This window comes from Lonchura striata, chromosome 6 (assembly GCF_046129695.1).
Source record: "Lonchura striata isolate bLonStr1 chromosome 6, bLonStr1.mat, whole genome shotgun sequence".
In the NCBI taxonomy this organism is placed as follows: domain Eukaryota; kingdom Metazoa; phylum Chordata; class Aves; order Passeriformes; family Estrildidae; genus Lonchura; species Lonchura striata.
In genome coordinates, this window is record NC_134608.1 from 65,826,523 (window position 1) to 65,846,780 (window position 20,258).

General features: G+C 50.0%; 2 protein-coding genes across 2 annotated transcripts in view; one reads left to right on the top strand and one right to left on the bottom strand.

Annotated features, from left to right (window-relative positions):
• Positions 1 to 7,317: 7,317 nt before the first annotated feature.
• Positions 7,318 to 20,258, bottom strand: part of LOC144246558 (uncharacterized) — a gene marked incomplete at its 5' end in the record, with an annotated part of 597,045 nt that continues 584,104 nt past the window's right edge. The window contains 2 exon segments of the mRNA XM_077784467.1: positions 7,318 to 7,715; positions 7,718 to 8,070. Coding sequence (XP_077640593.1) covers positions 7,318 to 7,715; positions 7,718 to 8,070 — 751 coding nt within the window.
• Positions 18,688 to 19,620, top strand: LOC110484629 (olfactory receptor 14J1-like). Its single transcript, XM_021555473.2, has one exon. The coding sequence runs from the start codon at positions 18,688 to 18,690 to the stop codon at positions 19,618 to 19,620; it is 933 nt and encodes a 310-aa protein (XP_021411148.1).

A 20,258-nucleotide genomic window follows, 5' to 3' on the forward strand; every position in this document is an offset into this window, starting at 1 on the left:
GGTAGGGGTTGGATTTAGGAATTGATTTCCTACCCACACACGATTCCTGTCTCTTTGAGGTCAGAAATCCCCAGAATTCCTGCTGCACTCAGAGTTTGCCACAGAGAGATGTGAGAGGCAAAGGATTCCCTGTGGCTGAGGGAAGCTGAGGGGCTGGATGGGCTTGTTCCCCCAGCACTGCTCTGTTCAGCCCCCTCTGCTTCCCTGAGCATCTCCCTGGGCCTGGACATCCCCTCCTGAGAGGTGCCTTGTCCCTGCCAGCGCTCACAGAGCCCATCCCACCCTGTGTGCCCTCGGCCCGGCCCTACAGAAACCTGCCTGTGTGCAGGGCCCTGGCTGGGGCAGGCTCTGTGTGCAGCTGGGCAAGGGCAGCTCAGGAGAGCCCTGCTGGGCCCTGCAGAGGTGATGCTGCTGCTGCCCAGGGCTGAGGAGTGGCTGAAGGCCCTTTGGGAGGCTCCCAGCAGAGACACTGACCACCCAAAGTCACAGTTCTGGACTCTCTGTAAATGTTCAAACATTCCTTTGATGATCCTGTGTGTCCCTTTCAACTCAGAATATTCTGTGATTCTGGGATTACAATTCCTGTTCTGCTTCTCTCATCCCCCTGTTGTCTATAATCAAAAGAGGAAAAAAAAGAACCCTTGCAACAGTGTTAGAACAGTGAAGTTAAAACCAGACCTTTAATGGAAGCTTCCAGGTGTCCCAGTGGGGATGAGGCACACCCAGCCCCTGATTTCAACAATTTATTAATGTTGATTATTTAGGATATTTAACAGGAACATCCAATGGGAGATTCAGTACCCAGTTACACACCCCTGGCTCAACCCACTGGAATAAGTCCAGGGCCTTCTTTGTCTAATTTTTCTTATCACTGCTCACATTCAAAACCCAAAATACTCTTCTTGTGGGTTCTTTCTCTCATAAAAAGATTATATAGCACTTTAAAAATGTATTTAGACAGGTTATAGTTCTAAAATCTAAGAGAAGGTAAGGAAACATACTAGAGTTAATTAAGAATCATAAATACATTAAATATATAATAGTAGTTAAAAAGAGTTATTTAAGAGTTTAATAGAGTTAGTTAAGGATTATAATTTTAAAACTACATAACAGTAATTTACAGAACTATGAATATATGAAAAATATATAAAAAGCAAAAATATTTTTATCATCATCACAACTTCATCATCTTTCTCCAAGCAGAAAATTGAAATCACTCTCAGGAAAGCTCCTGACCTTTACAGCAAACCCAGGCTTACCTTCTTTGGGAAGTGCCCACTGGAGCTGGTCTGGAGCTGGGAGCAGCCCTGCCCCAGCCAGCCCCTCTCAGCAGCAGCACCTGCCCTGCTCAGGGTGGCTCCTTCCCCCCACAGCTCCTGGCCAGCGCTGGGAGCAGCTCCAGGGCCGGCTGAGAGCTGTCCCTGGCAGGCAGCAGAGCCCCTGGCCCAGCACAGCGCCCTGGGCTGCAGGACCCTGCTCTGCAGGACAGCCCTGGGCACCCCTGGCTGCTCTGCACAGGAGATGAGCAGAGAATGCACTCACAGGCTCTGTGGGCATTGGCATGTTCCAGCTTTAGGAGATCTCTCCAGGAGCTGCAGCTGCATTGTCCTGCAGCCAGAGGTTCCTGTGCCAAGGGCTGGCAGTGATTCTGCCCCAGGCACTTCTCAGCCCCTTCCCAGCCCTGACTGATTGAAGCTCTCTGTGCCTCTGTGCTGTGCCCGGGCTGGCTGCAGGCAGTGCCCCAGCCCTGCTGGGCTGGCAGAAGAGCTGCTCAGCAAGAGAAATGTGCTTTTGAAGCTCTGCTTGGTTACCAGGATCACCCTCTGTGCCAGGAGCCCGGCCCAGCTCAGCAGCACAGACACAGCACAAGGACTTTAATGACCCTCTGGGGCTTTGTGCTCAGGCCCTGAACATCAGGCCCTGAGAGGGAGCTGCAGAAACCTCTGCAGAACTCCAAGTCAGAATCCAACTCCAAAGTTTCTTGGACTTTTAATGGGTCCCACTGAGGGACACGACTGAGAAAGTGTCCCCAGGCCCCAGGCAGAGCAGAGAACTGGAGGCACTGATGCCAGGTGGGGACAAAGAGAAGCCAAGTCTTGGTGCCCTGGGGCACAGCAGGGTCTGTGCCACCAAGGGCTGTGAGGAGACACCTTGTCCTGAGGCCCTGAGGCCTCCTGGCACAGCCCCAGCCAGGCTTGGCACTGTCAGCCCCTGGTCCTGCCCTCAGCATCCCCCCATGCCCACATCCCAGTGGCCTCAAGGATCTGCTGGAAGGAGTCCCTGGGGAGCCTTGGTCAGGAATGGCCCTGGGGGCTCCTTCATGCTCCCAGAGGCTGCAGGTTTTTCATAGGAATTTCGCTTTTCCTTTGGCCTTTCCTTTGGGCTAGGAGTCTCTGAGAGTTTTCTGCAATCCTGGCCTCCAATTATCTGCTGTAATTAGTCCATGGAGAGGCTTTGTCAGGAACAACACGCAGTGGGGCTAATTAATGCTTCATGGTACTTCAGGTCTTTAAGGAACTTGGTGTTTCCCTTTTGCTACAGACTCTGTGAGAGGTTTGTGCAATTATGGCCCCAATTATCTGCTTTAATGAGTCCCTTGAGAGCTTTGTACTGACACTCAGTGGGGCTCATGAATACTTTGAGAGACTCAACTTTTTTAAGGTACTTTGGAGTCTCCTTTCCACACTGAGATGTGTTTGTGCCATTTTGAGTCTCTGAGAGGTTTTTGTGCCATCCTGGCCTCCAATTCTCTCCTCCAAGGAGTCCATGAGGAGCCTGTGTTAGGGATGGACCTCAGTGGGTCCCATTAATGCCTCGAGAAACTTTGGGGTTTTTCTTCTGACTTTGACTCCTGGAAAGGTTTGTGCAATCTCCTCTCAGGCCCTGAGGTTCCAGGGCTCAGCTCCAAATGCACCACGGGGCTCATTAGGATCAAGCAAGTCCTGACAAACCATGGCTGTGCCTCGATTTCCCTCTTGTCTGGAGCAGATCAACAGGAAGATTTCTATGGTGGTTTTCATTCGCCTATTTGAAATTTCTCGGCCAATGCATCAATTAGTGTGGTGGGTTCAGTGCTGACTAATTACCAGTGCACACACTAGAATATACTTACTCATTTCCTGCTCTGAGATAGGATTAGGAGAAAGGCACACTGGGCTCAAACTTAAGGAGTGTAAAGAACAGTTTGTTGACAGTAACTAAAAGAAAGAAGAATAAGGATCAGAACAAATTTTCAGAATACTTCCCCTCTCCATACAACCTTTTCTTACTTACTGATTATGTAAAGGGACAAAGCAAAAAATTTTCAGTCACTTTACAACTTCTTGAACAGTCCTTCTTTAGTCCACGTAGAGAGAGGAGTCTCTCTTTCTTGCTATGGAGACTTCTCCACAAGAAAACAGTTCTCTTGCAGCTCTAAACTTCCACAAATAGCAGCCACTCGGAAAAGGTGAAATCATGACACCCCTCCCATTTTTTCACAGCCATTCATACAGCTGTGTTTATGGGCCATGTCAACTTCTGGGATATTAGTTTCAAGATGAGCAGTTTAAGAGCAGAAATTGTCTTCATCTCTTTCTGAAATCATCTTCATCTCTGGGAACAGTGGTCTTCTTCTCTCCCTGAGGGCACAGGGTCTCATCATTCTGCTCTCCTTCTCTGTTCAAACTTCTCATGGGATCACAACTACTTCAACATTTGCTTACTTTAGCTCAGAGGCCTTTGCTGAACAAAACATCTCCCCATAATTTTCAATGTCTAATAGGGAAAAAGAAAGTCTGATGTATCAATGACATCCTTCTCCACAGCTTTAGCAGAGGATTTCAGCCCCAAGATCAAGGCATCTCCTCATCCCTCCCATCTGGGACTCAACTTCCTCTTCCCTGCCCTCGGTGTGTTCATGTTGCTCCTCTGTGTGCCTGCCCTGTGTCCTTTTCTCTCACGGGAGGGAGGATGGCAGCACTGGCAGAGTCAATATCTCCTGGGGCTGCAGATGGTTCTGTGAGGCCGGCCGGGCTCGGTGGCCAATCCTAATTTTGGCCGTGGTCCCTGGACATGAAGACCAGTTCTTTTCCATAGAAATGAAGGAACAGAGCCCCACTGCTTTTGGGGCAGATGAGAAGTGACCACCAGAGACAAAGGCCAACCAGACATGCCAGATTCTGTTCTTAGAGATACCCTTGAATACAGGAAATTTTTTAGGCAGAGTGTCAGTTTTGGCAATGGGCATCTGAAAAGATGGAGGGTTATTTTCCATACAAATGAGAGCACAGAGCCGCAGTTCTCCAGGAGCTGATGAGAGGCAGGAGTTGACATGGCAACATCATCCAGACCTGTCAGGTGGCCCCTTGGAGACCAAGCAAGCAACACCTGGTCCATGTTCCCTCGCTTCTATGGGGCCCCACAGTGTCTCAAGGGTCCCTTGCTTCCAGGCAGCCCTGAGGTGTCACAATGAACCCGTGGTGACACAAGGCCCTGAAGGGTCGGAATGGTCTCCATGGTTCCATCAGGCCCCACAGAGTCATAATGGTCTCCTGGTCCATAGAGCCCCGCGGTGTCCCCATGACCCCTTGGTTCCATGGGCTCCAGTGGTATCACAATGATCCGCTTGGTTCCATGAGGATCTGCAGGGTCACGCAGGTTTATGGCATTTGTCCTTGCTGCCCCTCACATCCCCCTGCCCCACAAACAGCCCCAAGCCACCCGTGAGGGACAGGCCCTGCTGTGCCAGGCTGGGCTCAGGGCTTGGCCTTTCTGCTTCCCCCAGCCAGCCCAGGCCTTGCTCAGCATTGCAGTTCCCTGCTCTGAGCCTTGGGCTCCCTGCAATCCTAGCCTCAAGGATCTGCTCCCACCAGTCCCTGGTAGCCTTTGGCAGTCCCTGCCCTCAGTGGGGCCCAGTGATGCTCCAAGGGACTTGGAGTTTTGCTTCTGACTCCTTGAGCAGCTTCCTCAGCCTTCTCTCAATGACTGAGGATCCTGGGCTCAGCCCCAAATCCACCATAGGGATCATTAAAATACAGAAAGCCCTCAGGGGACATTTGTCTTCATTCAATGGTCTGCAAATCTCCAGGGCTTGTGCAGTTGATTGGAGCCAGTTTGGAGTTCTTGTAAGGAGGAAGATTTCCAAGTGCACCTGCTGATTTTTTTCTTTTGTAAAAGAAATATTCTTTTGTTTTCCAGTTTAGAGAAGAGCCGATAGAAGCATTCCCCAGGTGATCTTGATGCTCAGTGTTTCATTAGGAGGTCTGGGCATGTAGAAGAATGAGCCCCCTGGGGACTGACCCTTTTTGGACAAGCTGCTCCTCACCACCAGCCTCACCATGTCTGACATCGCCCACCTGGCACTGACATCCCTGTGCCCTGCAGCAGAACCTTGTCCCCGAGCTCTGCAGCTCCATGACCCAGCCCATTGCACCATGTACCACCAGCTCTCCTCAGGGCTCTGCCTGCACACAGGCCCAGGAGAAGTTTTCCTCTTGGGAAGGAAAGAATGGAAAAGCCTGAGCAGGTTTCCTGAACAACAAACCCCACTCAGGAGCCACCTGCTCAGTACAGGCTGCCTGGAATGGTGTCACCTTTTTGCAAGGGACAGTGTAACCAGAAATGATCTCTGGAAGCAGAATTCTCTGAGTCTCCCAGCTGAATTCTCTGTCCGGGCCCTTTCCCTGGATCTCGGTTGCAGATGGAAGCTGCTGGTGCCACCCTCATCTTTAACCTCTCTTTGGAAAGCAAACAGATGTTCCTAGCTGTGTTAAGCAGGATTTGCTCAATGTTTCTATAAATCTTTTGTGTTCCCCATGGAATGTAGGGCCATTTTGGCACTGAGGGGGTTACATGGAAACAAGGAGTCAATTGTGACCCTGGGGTCTCATGGAACCAAGGGGCCACAGTGACAAAGCAGGGCCACATGGATCCAGTGGTCCATTGTGACACAGTGGATCCAAGGAGACCATGGAGACACCCCCAGAACCTCATGGGACCAAGGAGTCCATGGTGACCCAGCGGGGCTGCATGGAGCCAAGGGTCCATGGTGACACTGTTCATCCAAGGAGTCCGTTTGGACACTGTGGAAGCTCATGGAGCGAGGTGGCCATTGTGACTCTGAAGAACTTCATGACACCAAATATCCATGGGGACACAGCAGGGCATCATGGAACCCAGGAACCGCTGTTGGCAGTGCAGAAACTCCTGGAACCAGGGGCTGCTGTGGGACTGCAGCACCATCACAGCTGCTGCACCTTGTCCCCTGCCCTGCACAGCTCCTTGGGAGGCACGGCAGGAGCAGCACCCTGGGAGCCTCGGGAATGCCCCTCTGGGATCCATGGCACACACTCCCTGGGGATGGAATTGCAGTTCCCAGCCAGGAAAAGATGTTCCTGCCCTTGAAGGCAAAGCTCTTATGGAAGAGCCAAAAGCTGAGCGGAGCAAGATCCTACAGTGACATTTCACTGCCAGCCTTCATAACTGCACCCATGGTTGTTCTAGCTGGTGGATTGGGAATGAAATCAGTGCAGGGCCTTTGGTGAGAGATGCCCTGGGTCAAGGGAGACACTGAGAGAGAAACAGAGCAGGCAAAGGGAGGTGGGAGAGAAAGAAGGACACAAACACAACCAACTGGGAAGGTGGCACTCTGAAAAGCAAAACAAAACTGACTGAAAATTAATGGGACAGAAATCAATAATTCTGAAAGTTTTATTTACTATCAAAATATATCCCATACACCCTGCTGCACACAATCATGATCCCACACCCTTTACATTTGGATCCCACTTCTCCCAATTTCACTCCTACCCCATCTCACCCTGGAGGCTGTGGAATTGGATATTTTGTCATGGGTTAGAGTTTTTTGAAGTGGAAACAAGCTATATTGAGGTGGGATTGTAACCTTTTGGGGCAAGATTTGGTTGTTTTCAGTGAGACTGAGTCATTTTGAGGTGAGAGATCAATCCATCTTGACATTGGGAGTGCAAAGATATGGAGAACACTGCCTGAAATCCCCAAAGAACCCACAAATCCTTCAGAATATGTCCCCAAACTATAATTTCCATCTCTAATACCTATTTAAGTGTTGGATTTTGGGAATCTCTGAATAATTAATTTCTTTTCAGACCTATTTCAGGTGTTTTAATTGATAAAGACATATCTGAAGAACATTAGGGCCAAACCAAAAAGATAACCAGTCAGGTGTCTTCCCAACATGGATCACAGGGAATGTGGGTCAACAGGCCTGTACCCAACATGGGTCCTTCCATGGGAGATAAGGCTGGTGCAGTGTAGAAAGCTCTTCCTGCAGTTGGGGGACTCACAGGGCTTCCTTTACTAGTGCGTCCGTTGGTGTTTGGTCAAGTGAGAGCTCTGGGTGAAGCTCTTCCCACACCAGGGACACTCGTAGGGCCTCTCCCTTGTGTGGAGGCGCCGGTGCTTGACAAGGGAGGAGTTGCACTTGAAGCCGTTCCCACAGTCGGGGCAGCGGAAGGGTCTCTCCTCTGTGTGAATCCGCTGATGGCAGAGGAGATTTGAGCTGGTCTTAAACTTCTTCTGACACTCGGGACACTCAAAGGGCCTCTCCACAGTGTGGATCATTTGGTGGATGATCAGTTTGGACCTCTGGCTGAAGCCCTTCCCACATTGCTCACACTCGTGTGGCCTTTCCCCAGTGTAGGTGATCTGGTGGCAGATCAAGTGGGATCTTGTGCTGAAGCTCTTCCCACATTCCCACACTCATAGGGCCTCTCCCTGGTGTGGATGCGCTGGTGCCTGATGAGGGTGGAGTTGTGCTTGAAGCCATTACCGCATTCGGGGCAGCGGAAGGGCCTCTCATCTGTGTGTATCCGCTGGTGCAGAAGGAGGTTGGAGCTGGTGTGAAACCTCTTCTGACACTCGTGACACTCATAGGGTCTTTCCCCAGTGTGGATGCGCTGGTGGATGATGAGTTGGGAGCTCCAGCTGAAGCCCTTCCCACACTCCCCACACTTGTAGGGCCATTCCCCGGTGTGGATCATCTGGTGGCAGATCAAGGTGTTGCTCTTCCTGAAGCTCTTCCCACACTCCAAGCACTTGTAGGGCTTCTCCCTATCATGGTTCTGCTCAGGGACCACCAGCTCCAAGCTCTGGCTGAAGCTCTGCCCACCTTCCTGACCCAGAGTGGGTCTTTCCTCCTCAGAGCATCCTGGGCTGGGCTTACAGCCTTTCCTCCTGTGAGATCTCCAGGGATTTTCCTCCCTGTTGGATTCCTGCACTGTGGAGTTGCTCACAACTGCATCTTCCATGAGGTTCTGCTGCAGGGATTTGTCTTTCCTGGTCTCCATCCGCAGCTCCTGCTCTGGGGGAGGAAGGACAGGGAGAGGATGGGATTTGCCTCCATGCCAGAGGGAAGGGCAAGGAGATCCCCCCCAGTGTGTCCCCGGCAGGAGGGCACCAGCAGCGGGGCTGTCCTGCAGGCGGGGGCTGTGCTGGGCTGGGAGATGGAGCAGGAGAGAGGGGGAAAGGGGCACTGACTTCCTCCTCACCTGCTTTGGTGTCCCAGGGCATCTTCCTCTTCCTCGCAACCTTCTCGTCCATCTGGCAAACATTTGTGCATGGGAAATCCTGTTTTGGGAGGAAAACAAGGGATGAGCACAGTGAGTTTGTTACTGGTTTGAAGGCAAACCAGGGGGAGACTTTTAAGCCAGAATGACAATTGAGTAAGAAAATTAAGATCCAAACAATGATACAGAAACACTGGCTTAATCTGACAGAGTCAGGATATAACCTGACACCCCATTGGTCAGGGTGGTGGTAGCAGGCTGATGAAATGGTGGCTGCAGTCCAGCTGGAGTGATAAATGTGATTCTGTCAAAGCCGTGATCCTGTAGAAGGGTCTGGTCTTCCTCTGAAGGTCCAGTGGTGGTTATGGAGCTCTTGTCCTCTGGGAATCCAGTAGGCAAGGTGGTTGTGATGTTGCAAGGGTGAGATTATATCCAGGCAGGAATGCTTGGTTCCTCCCCCTGGGCGGGGCATCCCACAATGGGATGATGTAATTTTATCAGTGCTGCAGTGACACTCAATGGCCCATTAAGAGAAGATGGCCCCTGGAGGGTGTTATCAGGGCTGAGCCATGGAAGAGATAAAGAACACTGCCCCACCTGTTGATAACAGTTTATGGAGATGGAGACTGAAAACACTTTTGGTTACATCTGACACTGTAACCTGAAACAGTGAGGCAATCCCTGCTCAGGGTGGGGGGTGAACACCACCCCCCTTACCCAAACTGGCTCAGGTGTAAAACCCTCACCCTGGGAAGGCCACGCACACAGGGGACAATGTCACACTTGCCCTGACCCAGGGGAGATTTCTGTCCCTGTCACTCCCTTGCTCTCTCCTCTTTTTCTTTCCATCTCTCTCTACCTCACATTTACTGTTCAATAAAATCCACTTTGGATTTAGTCTCGTTAGCACCTTAATTGGGGCAGAGTCATCTCTCTAACAATTTTATTATCCAGATTGCAACATTATTTTGCACAGTGATTTCAGGGCACTCTTGTCTGACCCCAAGTGCCATTGACAACAGCAGGGTTCTCTCCTCTGAGGAGTTTGTGGCTCTTTCCTGAGGAACTCTTGGAAACCTGGATGCAGCTTCCTCTGAGTGACTTTTGGGAGAACTTATGAGGAAAATGGCTCTTGTGGGTGGCCAGTGTAAAGAAAATATTTTGTTTTCCTTCTTTGAAAAGTGTGTTAAAATCACTGGAGGAAAGGGACCAAATGATACCAGCAAGACTGACAAGGCTCATTCACCCCAAAGCGAGGAACACAAGGCTATCAAAAGTCCTACAAGAAGCCCAGCTCAAGTAGGTAAATTCCCAAATAACTCCTGAATTCACGGGCTTTGGGGGGAAGCATTATTTTCCTGCTCCCTGTCACCTTTGTGATAGCTACACAGACCTTTCCCTTCCTTTTAATAATCTGTATTGGGACAAATATCCATGGTTTTTTTTTTGGAACCTGCCAGCATCTGACTTGGAGCTGTGTTGGAACTGATGAAATTTGGAATTGCCACAGAATTGTTTCTGTTGTTGGTCTATTAATGTTTGGGATTTGTTTGCGTTTTCATCACAAGTGACTTGTGGGAAGAGCAAATCTTCCTCAAGGCATTTTATGGAGGGTTAAATTTGATTTCTGCTGAGTTTGTTTTGTCCAGTGTCCAGGGGATGCTCAAGGGGTCTCTAGTTTTGGTTTGGCCCTAATTTTCTTCTGATTTGTCTTTATCACTTAAAAACACCTGAAAAATTACTAAAAAGAGTATTGACCAGAGATGTCAAAAGTCCCACCATTTAAGAGGTATTTGAGGTGGAATTTACTGTTTGGGAACATATTCTGGAGGATCTGTTGGTTCTTGGGGGCTATGTGGTAGTATTCTCCATAATTTTGCGCTCTAAAAGTCAAGGTGGATTTGTCTGTCACCCCAAAATGACTCAATCACACCTCAAAATGTCTGGTTCCCACCTCAGTCCAGTGCCAAAATTACTTGATTCCTCAGACTCTAGGGTGAGATGGGGTTGGAAGGAGAAGTGAGATCCAAATTTGAGGTTGTGCGGTAAGGATTGTGTGAGGCTGGGTGGGTGTGATTCATTCTGATAGTAAATAAAATTATCAAAACTATTTATTTCTGTCCCATTCATTTTCTGTCAGTTCTGGTTTGTTTTTCAGAGTGCTGCCTTCTCAGCTTATTTTGTTTATGTCCTCCTGTCCCAGACTGAAAAGTAAGATGTGTTCTATTTGCCATCTGTATGGCAGTTGTCCTGTGTTAAGTGGGCAGTTTTCCTTATCTCTTCCACAATCAATCCTCCCTCAGGGGAGACATCTGCTGATAATGAACCATTGAATGTCACTGCATGACTGATAAGAACTGTAACATCCCATTGTGAGATGCCCCGCCCAGAGGGAGGAGCCAAGCATTCCTACCTGCATCTAGTCTTGAGATTCTGGCCCACCAACACAGCTTTTCTGGGCTGGATTTTCCCAGAGGAACAGCTGCCTCTTCCTCTTCAGAGGAGGACACCCTTTCCTATAGGATCACTACTCCAACAGAACCACACCTGACACTCCTGGAAGACTGCAGCCACAATTCCAATTGGACTGTGGCCAACACCCTGTCCAACAGGGTGTCAGGTTGTATTCTGGCTCTCACAGTGTTGTTTTGGTTCACTATATTGTTTATATTTTCATTTTCTTCCCTAATAAAAAGCTGCTATTCCTGCTCCCATATTTTTACCTGAGAGGCCCCCTTAATTTCAAATTTATACCAATTCAGAAAGAGTCTACATTCTTCCATTTCAGGGGAGGCTCCTGCCTTCCTTAGAAGACACCTGTCTTTACGAACCAAAACACCTCCTTTCTCTCCTGCCTTCCTTTGCCTGCTCTGTTTCTCTCTCAGTGTCTCCCTTAAACCAGGGCAGCTCTCATGAAACACCCTGCCCTGATTTAATTCCCAGTGCAGGAGCTACAACAACCATGGGTGAAGTTATGAAGGCTGGCAGTGAAATGTCACTGTAGGATCTTGCTCCACTTGGCTCTTGGCTCTTCCATAAGAGCTTTGCCTTCATGGGCAGGAACATCTTTTCTTGGCTGGGAACTGCAATTCCAGCCCCAGGGAGTGTGTGCCATGGATCTCAGAGGGGCATTCCTGAGTCTCCCAGGGTGCTGCTCCTGCCGTGCTTCCCAAGGAGCTGTGCAGGGCAGGGGACAAGGTGCAGCAGCTGTGTTGGTGCTGCAACGCCACAACAGCCCCTGGTTCCAGGAGTTTCCGCACTGCCAACAGCGGTTCCTGGGTTTCATGATGCCATGCTGTGTCCCCATGGATATTTGGTGTCATGAAGTTCTTCAGTGTCACAATGGCCACCTCGCTCCATGAGCTTCTGCAGTGTCCTTGGATGGGCAGTGTCACCATAGACCATTGGCTGCATGCAGCCCTGCTGGGTCACCATGGACTCCTTGGTTCCATGAGGTTCTGGGGGTGTCTCCATGGTCTCCTTGAATCCACAGTGTCACAATGGACCACTGGATCCACGTGGCCCTGCTGTGTCACCATGGCCCCTTGGTTCCGTGGGTCCCCAGGGTCACAATTAACTCCTTGCTTCCTCATCCTATGGGAGAGAACTGTCCTTCTCCTCCAGGGGCCTATAGCCAAAACTAGGATTCCTTCTCTAAATTTCCTTATATGCAAAGATTGTTCCCCAGTGAAATATGCCAAGAGAAACAGGTCTGGCTGCCTTGGCCACCCAGGGGCCACCTCTCACCTGCCTTTCAGACACTGGGACCATGTGCTTTTCTTGCTTAAAAACCTTCCATCTCTATCAGGCACCCATGGCCAAAATTTGGGATCTGCCTCCCAAATTCCCTATATACAAGAATAGCTCCTAGATAAATGATGCCAGGAATCACAAGTCTGGCTGGCCTTGGCTTCCTGAGGGCTGGCACTCATGTTTCTCTGTAACACTGGGGCTCTGTGCTTTACTTCCTAATGAAAATAACTCTTCTTCCTGTTCAGGCACCCATGACTAAAACTGGGATTCCACCTCCAAAACTCTGTACATCCAGGGATTGATCCCAAGTGAAAGCTGCCAGGACAGACAGGTCTGGCTGTCTTTGGCCTCTTGGGGGCATCTTCTCATCTGCTTTTAAAACACTGGAGCTCAGTGCTTTCCTTCTAATGGAAAAGAACCTTCTTTCTTCTCAAGGTGTCCATGGTCAAAATTGAGATTCTTCATCCCAAATTCCATATATCCAAGGATTACTCCATTACAAGAGTTGCCAGGGGAAACAGGTCTGGCTGGCTTAGCCTCAGAGGAGCCACTCTCCTCTCCTCTCCTCTCCTCTCCTCTCCTCTCCTCTCCTCTCCTCTCCTCTCCTCTCCTCTCCTCTCCTCTCCTCTCCTCTCCTCTCCTCTCCTCTCCTCTCCTCTCCTCTCCTCTCCTCTCCTCTCCTCTCCTCTCCTCTCCTCTCCTCTCCTCTCCTCTCCTCTCCTCTCCTCTCCTCTCCTCTCCTCTCCTCTCCTCTCCTCTCCTCTCCTCTCCTCTCCTCTCCTCTCCTCTCCTCTCCTCTCCTCTCCTCTCCTCTCCTCTCCTCTCCTCTCCTCTCCTCTCCTCTCCTCTCCTCTCCCTAGCCTCTTCCCTCCCCTCTCCCATAGAAACACTTGGCCTCTGTGCTTTCCTTCTTATAGAAAAATCTATCCCTATGTACACAGAAATGGCAGAAATTTGGGTTCCCAAATTCCCTATATCCAAGGGCTGCTTACAGAAAAAAGCTACCAGGACAGAGAAGTCTGGCTGGCTTAGGCCTCTGGTGGCCGCCTTTCATCTGTCCTTGAAACACCAGTATTCCATGCTTTTCTTCCTATGCAGAGAACTGTCCTTCTACTCTGGGTGTCCATACCTGAAATTGGGATTCCACCTCTAGAATTCTGTCTATCCAAGAGTTGCTCCCAGCCAAAATCTGCCAGTACCATCAAGTCTGTCTGGCCTTGGCCTCTGGTGGCTGCCCCTGCCACACTGGGGCTCAGATCTTTCCTTCCCATGGATATCACTGTGACACTGTGGGCACCTCATGGAACCAAGGGGATCATTGTGGCACCACTGGAGCCCATGGAACCAAGGGGCCATGGTGACATCGTGGGGCTTCATGGACCCAGAGACCATTATGACTCTGTGGGGCCTGATGGAACCATGGAGACCATTCCGACCCTTCAGGGCCTGGTGTCACCAAGGGGGCATTGTGACACCTCAGGGCCTCCTGGAAGCAAGGGACCATTGGGACACTGTGGGGCCCCATGGAAGCAAGGGAAACATGGAACAGGTCTGGCAGGCTTGGCCTGCCAGGGGCCACCTGACAGGTCTGGCTGATGTTGGGATGTCAAGGGCTGCCTCTCATCAGCTCTTGGAGCACTGGGGCTCAGTGCTTTCCTTGCTATGGAAAAGAACCGTTCATCTTTTAAGATGCCCATTGCCAAAATTGATATCCTCCCTAAATTTTTTCTATATACAAGGGTATCACCCAGAAAAAAGTGCCAGCTCTGGCTGGCATCTCAAGGTAACCTCTCATCTGCCCAGGAAACACTGGGGCTCTGTTCCTTCCTTCCTGTGGAAAAGAACCTGGCCTTCATGTCTAGGGACCATGGCCAAAATTAGAATTTGACCTCCCAAATTCCATATATCCAAGGATTGCTCCCAGACAAAAGTAGCCAGGACAGACAGGTCAGGCTGGCCCTGTCCTCCGGTGATTTTCTTAGACTCTGAGCTGAATGTTTTAATTTGAAAACACCTTGGAGAGGGCCCAGAGATCTCCCAAGGAGGGGTTCTGAGGCCTCGGGTACATGACCACTACATATGGACAAAGGAGCTCTGTGCTCTGTGCTGCTGTGGTGGTTTTGCATCACAGAAGTGATGACCTGAGAGAAGCTGCTAGCAGTTTCCTCTCTGTCTGACAAAAAACAGTCAGTAATTAGCTTTGAGAGCTGACAGTCTGTTAAAGCACTAAGGAAGCTGCAGAGCCTCTGTGCAGACACAAGTTACAGATGAGAAAGCCTGGCTGGGTCTCTTTCCCAGAGCCCAGCTGGGGTCACGGAACCATCTGCAGCCCCGGGAGATATTGACCCTTCCAGTACTGCCATCCTCCCTCCAGTGAGAGAAAAGGACACAGGGCAGGCACACAGAGGAGCAACATGGACACACCGAGGGCAGGAAAGAGGAAGTTGAGTCCCAGATGGGAGGGATGAGGAGATTCCTTGATCTTGGGGCTGGAATCCTCTGGTAAAGCTGTGGAGAAGGATGTCATTAGATACATCAGACTCTTTTTTTCCCTATAAGGCATTGAAAAGTATGGGGAGATGATTTGTTTCAGCAAAGGCCTCCATGGTAAAGTAAGCAAATGTTGCAGTAGCTGTGATCCCATGAGAAGCTTGAACATTGAAAGAGAGAAGAGTGATGAGACCCTGTGACCTCAGGGAGAGAAGAAGACCTCTGTTCCCAGAGATGAATGTTATTTCAGAAAGAGATGAAGAGATCCTTTGTTCTTAAACAGCTCATCTTGAAACTAATACTCCATAAGCTGGCATGGCCCATAAGCACATCTGTGGAAAAGGCTGTGCAAAATGGGAGGGACTTCTCAATTGCAGATTTTTTCAGGCAGCTGCTATTCATGGAAATGAAAAGCCATGAAATAACTGTATTCTTGTGGAGAAGTCTCCATAACATTAACAAGAGGTACTTCTCTCCGTAAATGAACTGAAGAATGACTATTATAGAGGTAGAAAACTGTCTGAAAATGTTAGGTTTTGTCTCTTTACATTGTTAGTAAGAAAGAAGACTTTGTAGGGAGAGGGGATGTGTTCTGAAAGTTTTGTTCTGATCCTTATTACTCTTGCTTTTAGTTACTGTTAATAAATTTTTCTCTATACTTGTAAAGTTTGAGGCCACTGTGCCTTTCTCCTAATCCTATCTCACAGCAGGAAATTAGTAATTATATTCTAGTGAGTGCACTGGTAATTAGCCAACACAGAACCTACCACACTAATTGATGCATTTGCTGAGAAATCTCAAATTGGTGAACCAAAATCACTACAGAAAATTTCCTGATGAACTGCCCCATACAAGAGGAAATTCAAAGCTAAGTCATGGTTTGTCAGGACTTGCTTGATCCTAATGAGCCCCGTGGTGCATTTGGAGCTGAGCCCTGGAACCTCAGGGCCTGAGAGAAGATTGCACAAGCCTTTACAGGAGTCAGAGCCAGAAAAAGCACCCAAAGTGTCTCAAAACATTAATGGGACCCACTGAGGTCCATCCCTAACACAGGCTCCTCATGGACTCCTTGGAGGAGAGAACTGGAGGCCAGGATGGCACAAAAACCTCTCAGAGACTCAAAATGGCACAAAGAACTCTCAATGTGGAAAGGAAAATCCAAAGTACCTTACAAAAGTTAAGAATCTCAAAGTATTCATGAGCCCCACTGAGTGTCAGTACAAAGCTCTCAAGGGACTCTTATAACAGATAATTTGGGCCATGATTGCACAAACCTCTCACAGTCTGTAGCAAAAGGGAAACACCAAGTACCTCTAAAGAACTGAAATACCTTGAAGCATTAATGAGCCCCACTGAGTGTTGTTTCTGACAAAGCCTCTCCAGGGACTAATTAATGCAGAATATTGGAGGCCAGGATTGCAGAAACTTCTGAGAGGCTCCAAAGCAAAAGCAAAAGCCAAAGTCCTTTGAAAAACCTGCAGTCCCTAGGAGCATGAAGGAGCCCCCAGGGCCATTCCTGACCAAGGCTCCCCAGGGACTCCTTCCAGCAGGTCCTTGAGGCCACTGGGATGTGGGCATGGGGGGATGCTGAGGGCAGGACCAGGGGCTGACAGTGCCAAGCCTGGCTGGGGCTGTGCCAGGAGGCCTCAGGGCCTCAGGACAAGGTGTCTCCTCACAGCCCTTGGTGGCACAGACCCTGCTGTGCCCCAGGGCACCAAGACTTGGCTTCTCTTTGTCCCCACCTGGCATCAGTGCCTCCAGTTCTCTGCTCTGCCTGGGGCCTGGGGAATCTTTCTCAGTCGTGTCCCTCAGTGGGACCCATTAAAAGTCCAAGAAACTTTGGAGTTGGATTCTGACTTGGAGTTCTGCAGAGGTTTCTGCAGCTCCCTCCCAGGGCCTGATGTTCAGGGCCTGAGCACAAAGCCCCAGAGGGTCATTAAAGTCCTTGTGCTTTGTCTGTGCAGCTGAGCTGGGCCGGGCTCCTGGCACAGAGGGTGATCCTGGTAACCAAGCAGAGCTTCAAAAGCACATTTCTCTTGCTGAGCAGCTCTTCTCCCAGACCAGCAGGGCTGGGGCACTGCCTGCAGCCAGCCCGGGCACAGCACAGAGGCACAGAGAGCTTCAATCAGTCAGGGCTGGGAAGGGGCTGAGAAGTGCCTGGGGCAGAATCACTGCCAGCCCTTGGCACAGGAACCTCTGGCTGCAGGACAATGCAGCTGCAGCTCCTGGAGAGATCTCCTAAAGCTGGAACATGCCAATGCCCACAGAGCCTGTGAGTGCATTCTCTGCTCATCTCCTGTGCAGAGCAGCCAGGGGTGCCCAGGGCTGTCCTGCAGAGCAGGGTCCTGCAGCCCAGGACGCTGTGCTGGGCCAGGGACTCTGCTGCCTGCCAGGGACAGCTCTCAGCCGGCCCTGGAGCTGCTCCCAGCGCTGGCCAGGAGCTGTGGGGGGAAGGAGCCACCCTGAGCAGGGCAGGTGCTGCTGCTGAGAGGGGCTGGCTGGGGCAGGGCTGCTCCCAGCTCCAGACCAGCCTGGGCACAGCTCTGGAGGACACTTCCCAAAGAAGGTAAGGCTGGGATTGCTGTAAAGGTCAGGAGCTTCCCTGAGAGTGTTTTCAATTTCCTGCTCGTAGAAGGATGGGAAAGACGAGGTTGCTGACAGGAAGATTTTTGTTATTTATACATTTTTCATATAGCCATAGCTATGTAAAGAACTATTATATACCTTTAAAATTATAATCCTTTTTTTATTCTATTAAACTCTTAATTAACTCTTTTAAGCTTCTATTATATACTTCTATCACTATAATCCTTAATTAACTCTAGTACATTTCCTAACCTTGCTCTTAGATTTTAGAACAATAAGCTGACTATCTAAATACATTCCTGAAATACTGTATAGTCTTATTATCAAGAAGCAGTCCTGAAAGAAGAACATTTTGCATTGTGACCGGAATGTGAGCAGTCATAACAAAAATTGGGGCAAAGAAGCCCTTGGACCTACTCCAATGGGTTGACCTATTGGTGGGCTACTGGGGCAACGGAATCTTCTCCTGGATTCCCCTGTTAAATATCCTACTTAATCAAACTTAATAAATTGTTGAAATCAGTGGCTGGGTGTGCCCCATCCCCACTGGAAGCTTACAATAAAGGTCTGCTTTTTAACTTACTGTTATAACACTTTTGCAAGGAGGTTTTTTTCTCTTTTGATTACAGACACAAGTGGATGAGAGAAGCAGAACAGGAATTGTAATCCCAGAATTAAAGAATATTCTGAGGTGAAAGGGACACACAGGATCATTAAAGGAATGTTTGAAAATTTACAGAGACTCCAGAACTGTGACTTTGGCTGGTCAGTCTCAAGGCACATCGCAGGAGGGGATGTTCAGGCCCAGGGAGATGCTCAGGGAAGCAGAGGGGGCTGAACAGAGCAGTGCTGGGGGAACAAGCCCATCCAGACCCTCACCTTCCCTCAGCCACAGGGAATCCTTTGCCTCTCACATCTATCAGTGGCAAACTCTGAGTGCAACAGGAATGCTGGGGATTTCTGACCTCAGAGAGCCAGAAATGGTGAGTGGGTAGGAAAACAATTCCTAAAAACAACTCCTGCCATCCTTTAGACCTGGAAGCGCAGATGGTATCAAGACTTTCTGCATTTAGAAGCGATTCCCCTGAAAAATCCTGAATATCCAGCCTTTTCCCTCTTCAACATGGCCACAAACCCAGGGCAGTGGGGCAGAGATGGCTCCTTGAGAGTTCCCACACATAGCTGGGTGAAGATTTTTCCAGAGCAGGAACCAGGGCCATTCCCTGCAGCGGGACAGTCTGCAGGGAATGGCCCAGGTTTGGCTTCAAGCAGCCTCTCCTGACTTGTCCCTGTCCTTTCTCCATGAACAGGTGCCCATGTGCAGCCACAGCAAATGTCCAACAGCAGATCCATCAGCCACTTCCTCCTGCTGGCACTGGCAGACACGCGGCAGCTGCAGCTCCTGCACTTCTGCCTCTTCCTGGGCATCTCCCTGGCTGCCCTCCTGGGCAACGGCCTCATCATCAGCGCCGTAGCCTGCGGCCACCACCTGCACACGCCCATGTTCTTCTTCCTGCTCAACCTGGCCCTCAGCGACCTGGGCTCCATCTGCACCACTGTCCCCAAAGCCATGCACAATTCCCTCTGGGACACCAGGAACATCTCCTACTCAGGATGTGCTGCACAGCTCTTTTTCTTTATGTTCTTCATCTCAGCAGAATTTTATCTCCTGACCATCATGTGCTATGACCGCTACGTGTCCATCTGCAAACCCCTGCACTACGGGATCCTCCTGGGCAGCAGAGCTTGTGCCCACATGGCAGCAGTTGCCTGGGCCAGTGGCTTTCTCAATGCTCTGCTGCACACAGCCAATACATTTTCCCTGCCCTTGTGCCATGGCAATGCCCTGGGACAATACTTCTGTGAAATCCCCCAGATCCTCAAGCTCTCCTGCTCCAAATCCTATCTCAGGGAACTTGGGTTTATTGCAGTTACTGCCTGTTTAGGATTTGGATGTTTTGTGTTCATTGTTTTCTCCTATGTGCAGATCTTCAGGGCTGTGCTGAGGATCCCCTCTGAGCAGGGATGGCACAAAGCTTTTTCCACCTGCCTCCCTCACCTGGCTGTGCTCTCCCTGTTTGTCAGCACTGCAGCATTTGCTCACCTGAAGTCCCCCTCCCTCTCCTCCCCATCCCTGGATCTGTCCGTGTCAGTTCTGTACTTGGTGGTGCCTCCAGCCCTGAACCCCCTCATCTACAGCCTGAGGAACCAGGAGCTCAAGGCTGCCGTGAAGAGGCTGATGACTGGGTGCTTTCAGGGACATTAAACTGCTGGCCAATTTCCAGAAATCACTTCTAATAAATGTCATCTTTGATACTTCTTGTTGGCTTCCTTTTGGAGGTTCTTTTTCTTTGTTTTACATTGTAATATTATTCACAAAGAAATGTCACCGTTTGTGCCATTTCTCCTTTTATTTCTTTCCAAGTTTACTGTCACCCACAGACTTGGTGGCTTTTAAGTAACTAAAGGATCTCCCAGCAGAGTTTTATTCAGAGATGCCCTTTTGTTGCCTTCTCTGGAGCTGCAACAGCAATGTCTGTGTGCAGAGCTGGGGGCAGATCAGTGCTGGCACAGCAGCTCTGCTCCTGCTGGCCACACCATTCCTGATCCAGGCCAGGAGCCATTGGCCTTCTTGGCCCCCTGGGCACACTGCTGGCTCATGTCCAGCCTGCTGTCCATCAGTCCCTGCAGGTCCCTTTCTGCCTGGCTGCTGTCCAGCTCCTCTGTCCCCAGCCTGTACCGCTTGCAGGGGTTGTTGTGGCCAAAGTGCAGGACCCGGCACTTGGACTTGTTAAACTTCACCTTGTTGGATTTGGGCTCTGGATCCAGCCTGTCCAGGGCCCTGAGCAGATCCCTCCTGCCCTCCAGCAGATCAACACTCCCAGACAACTTGGTGTCATCTGC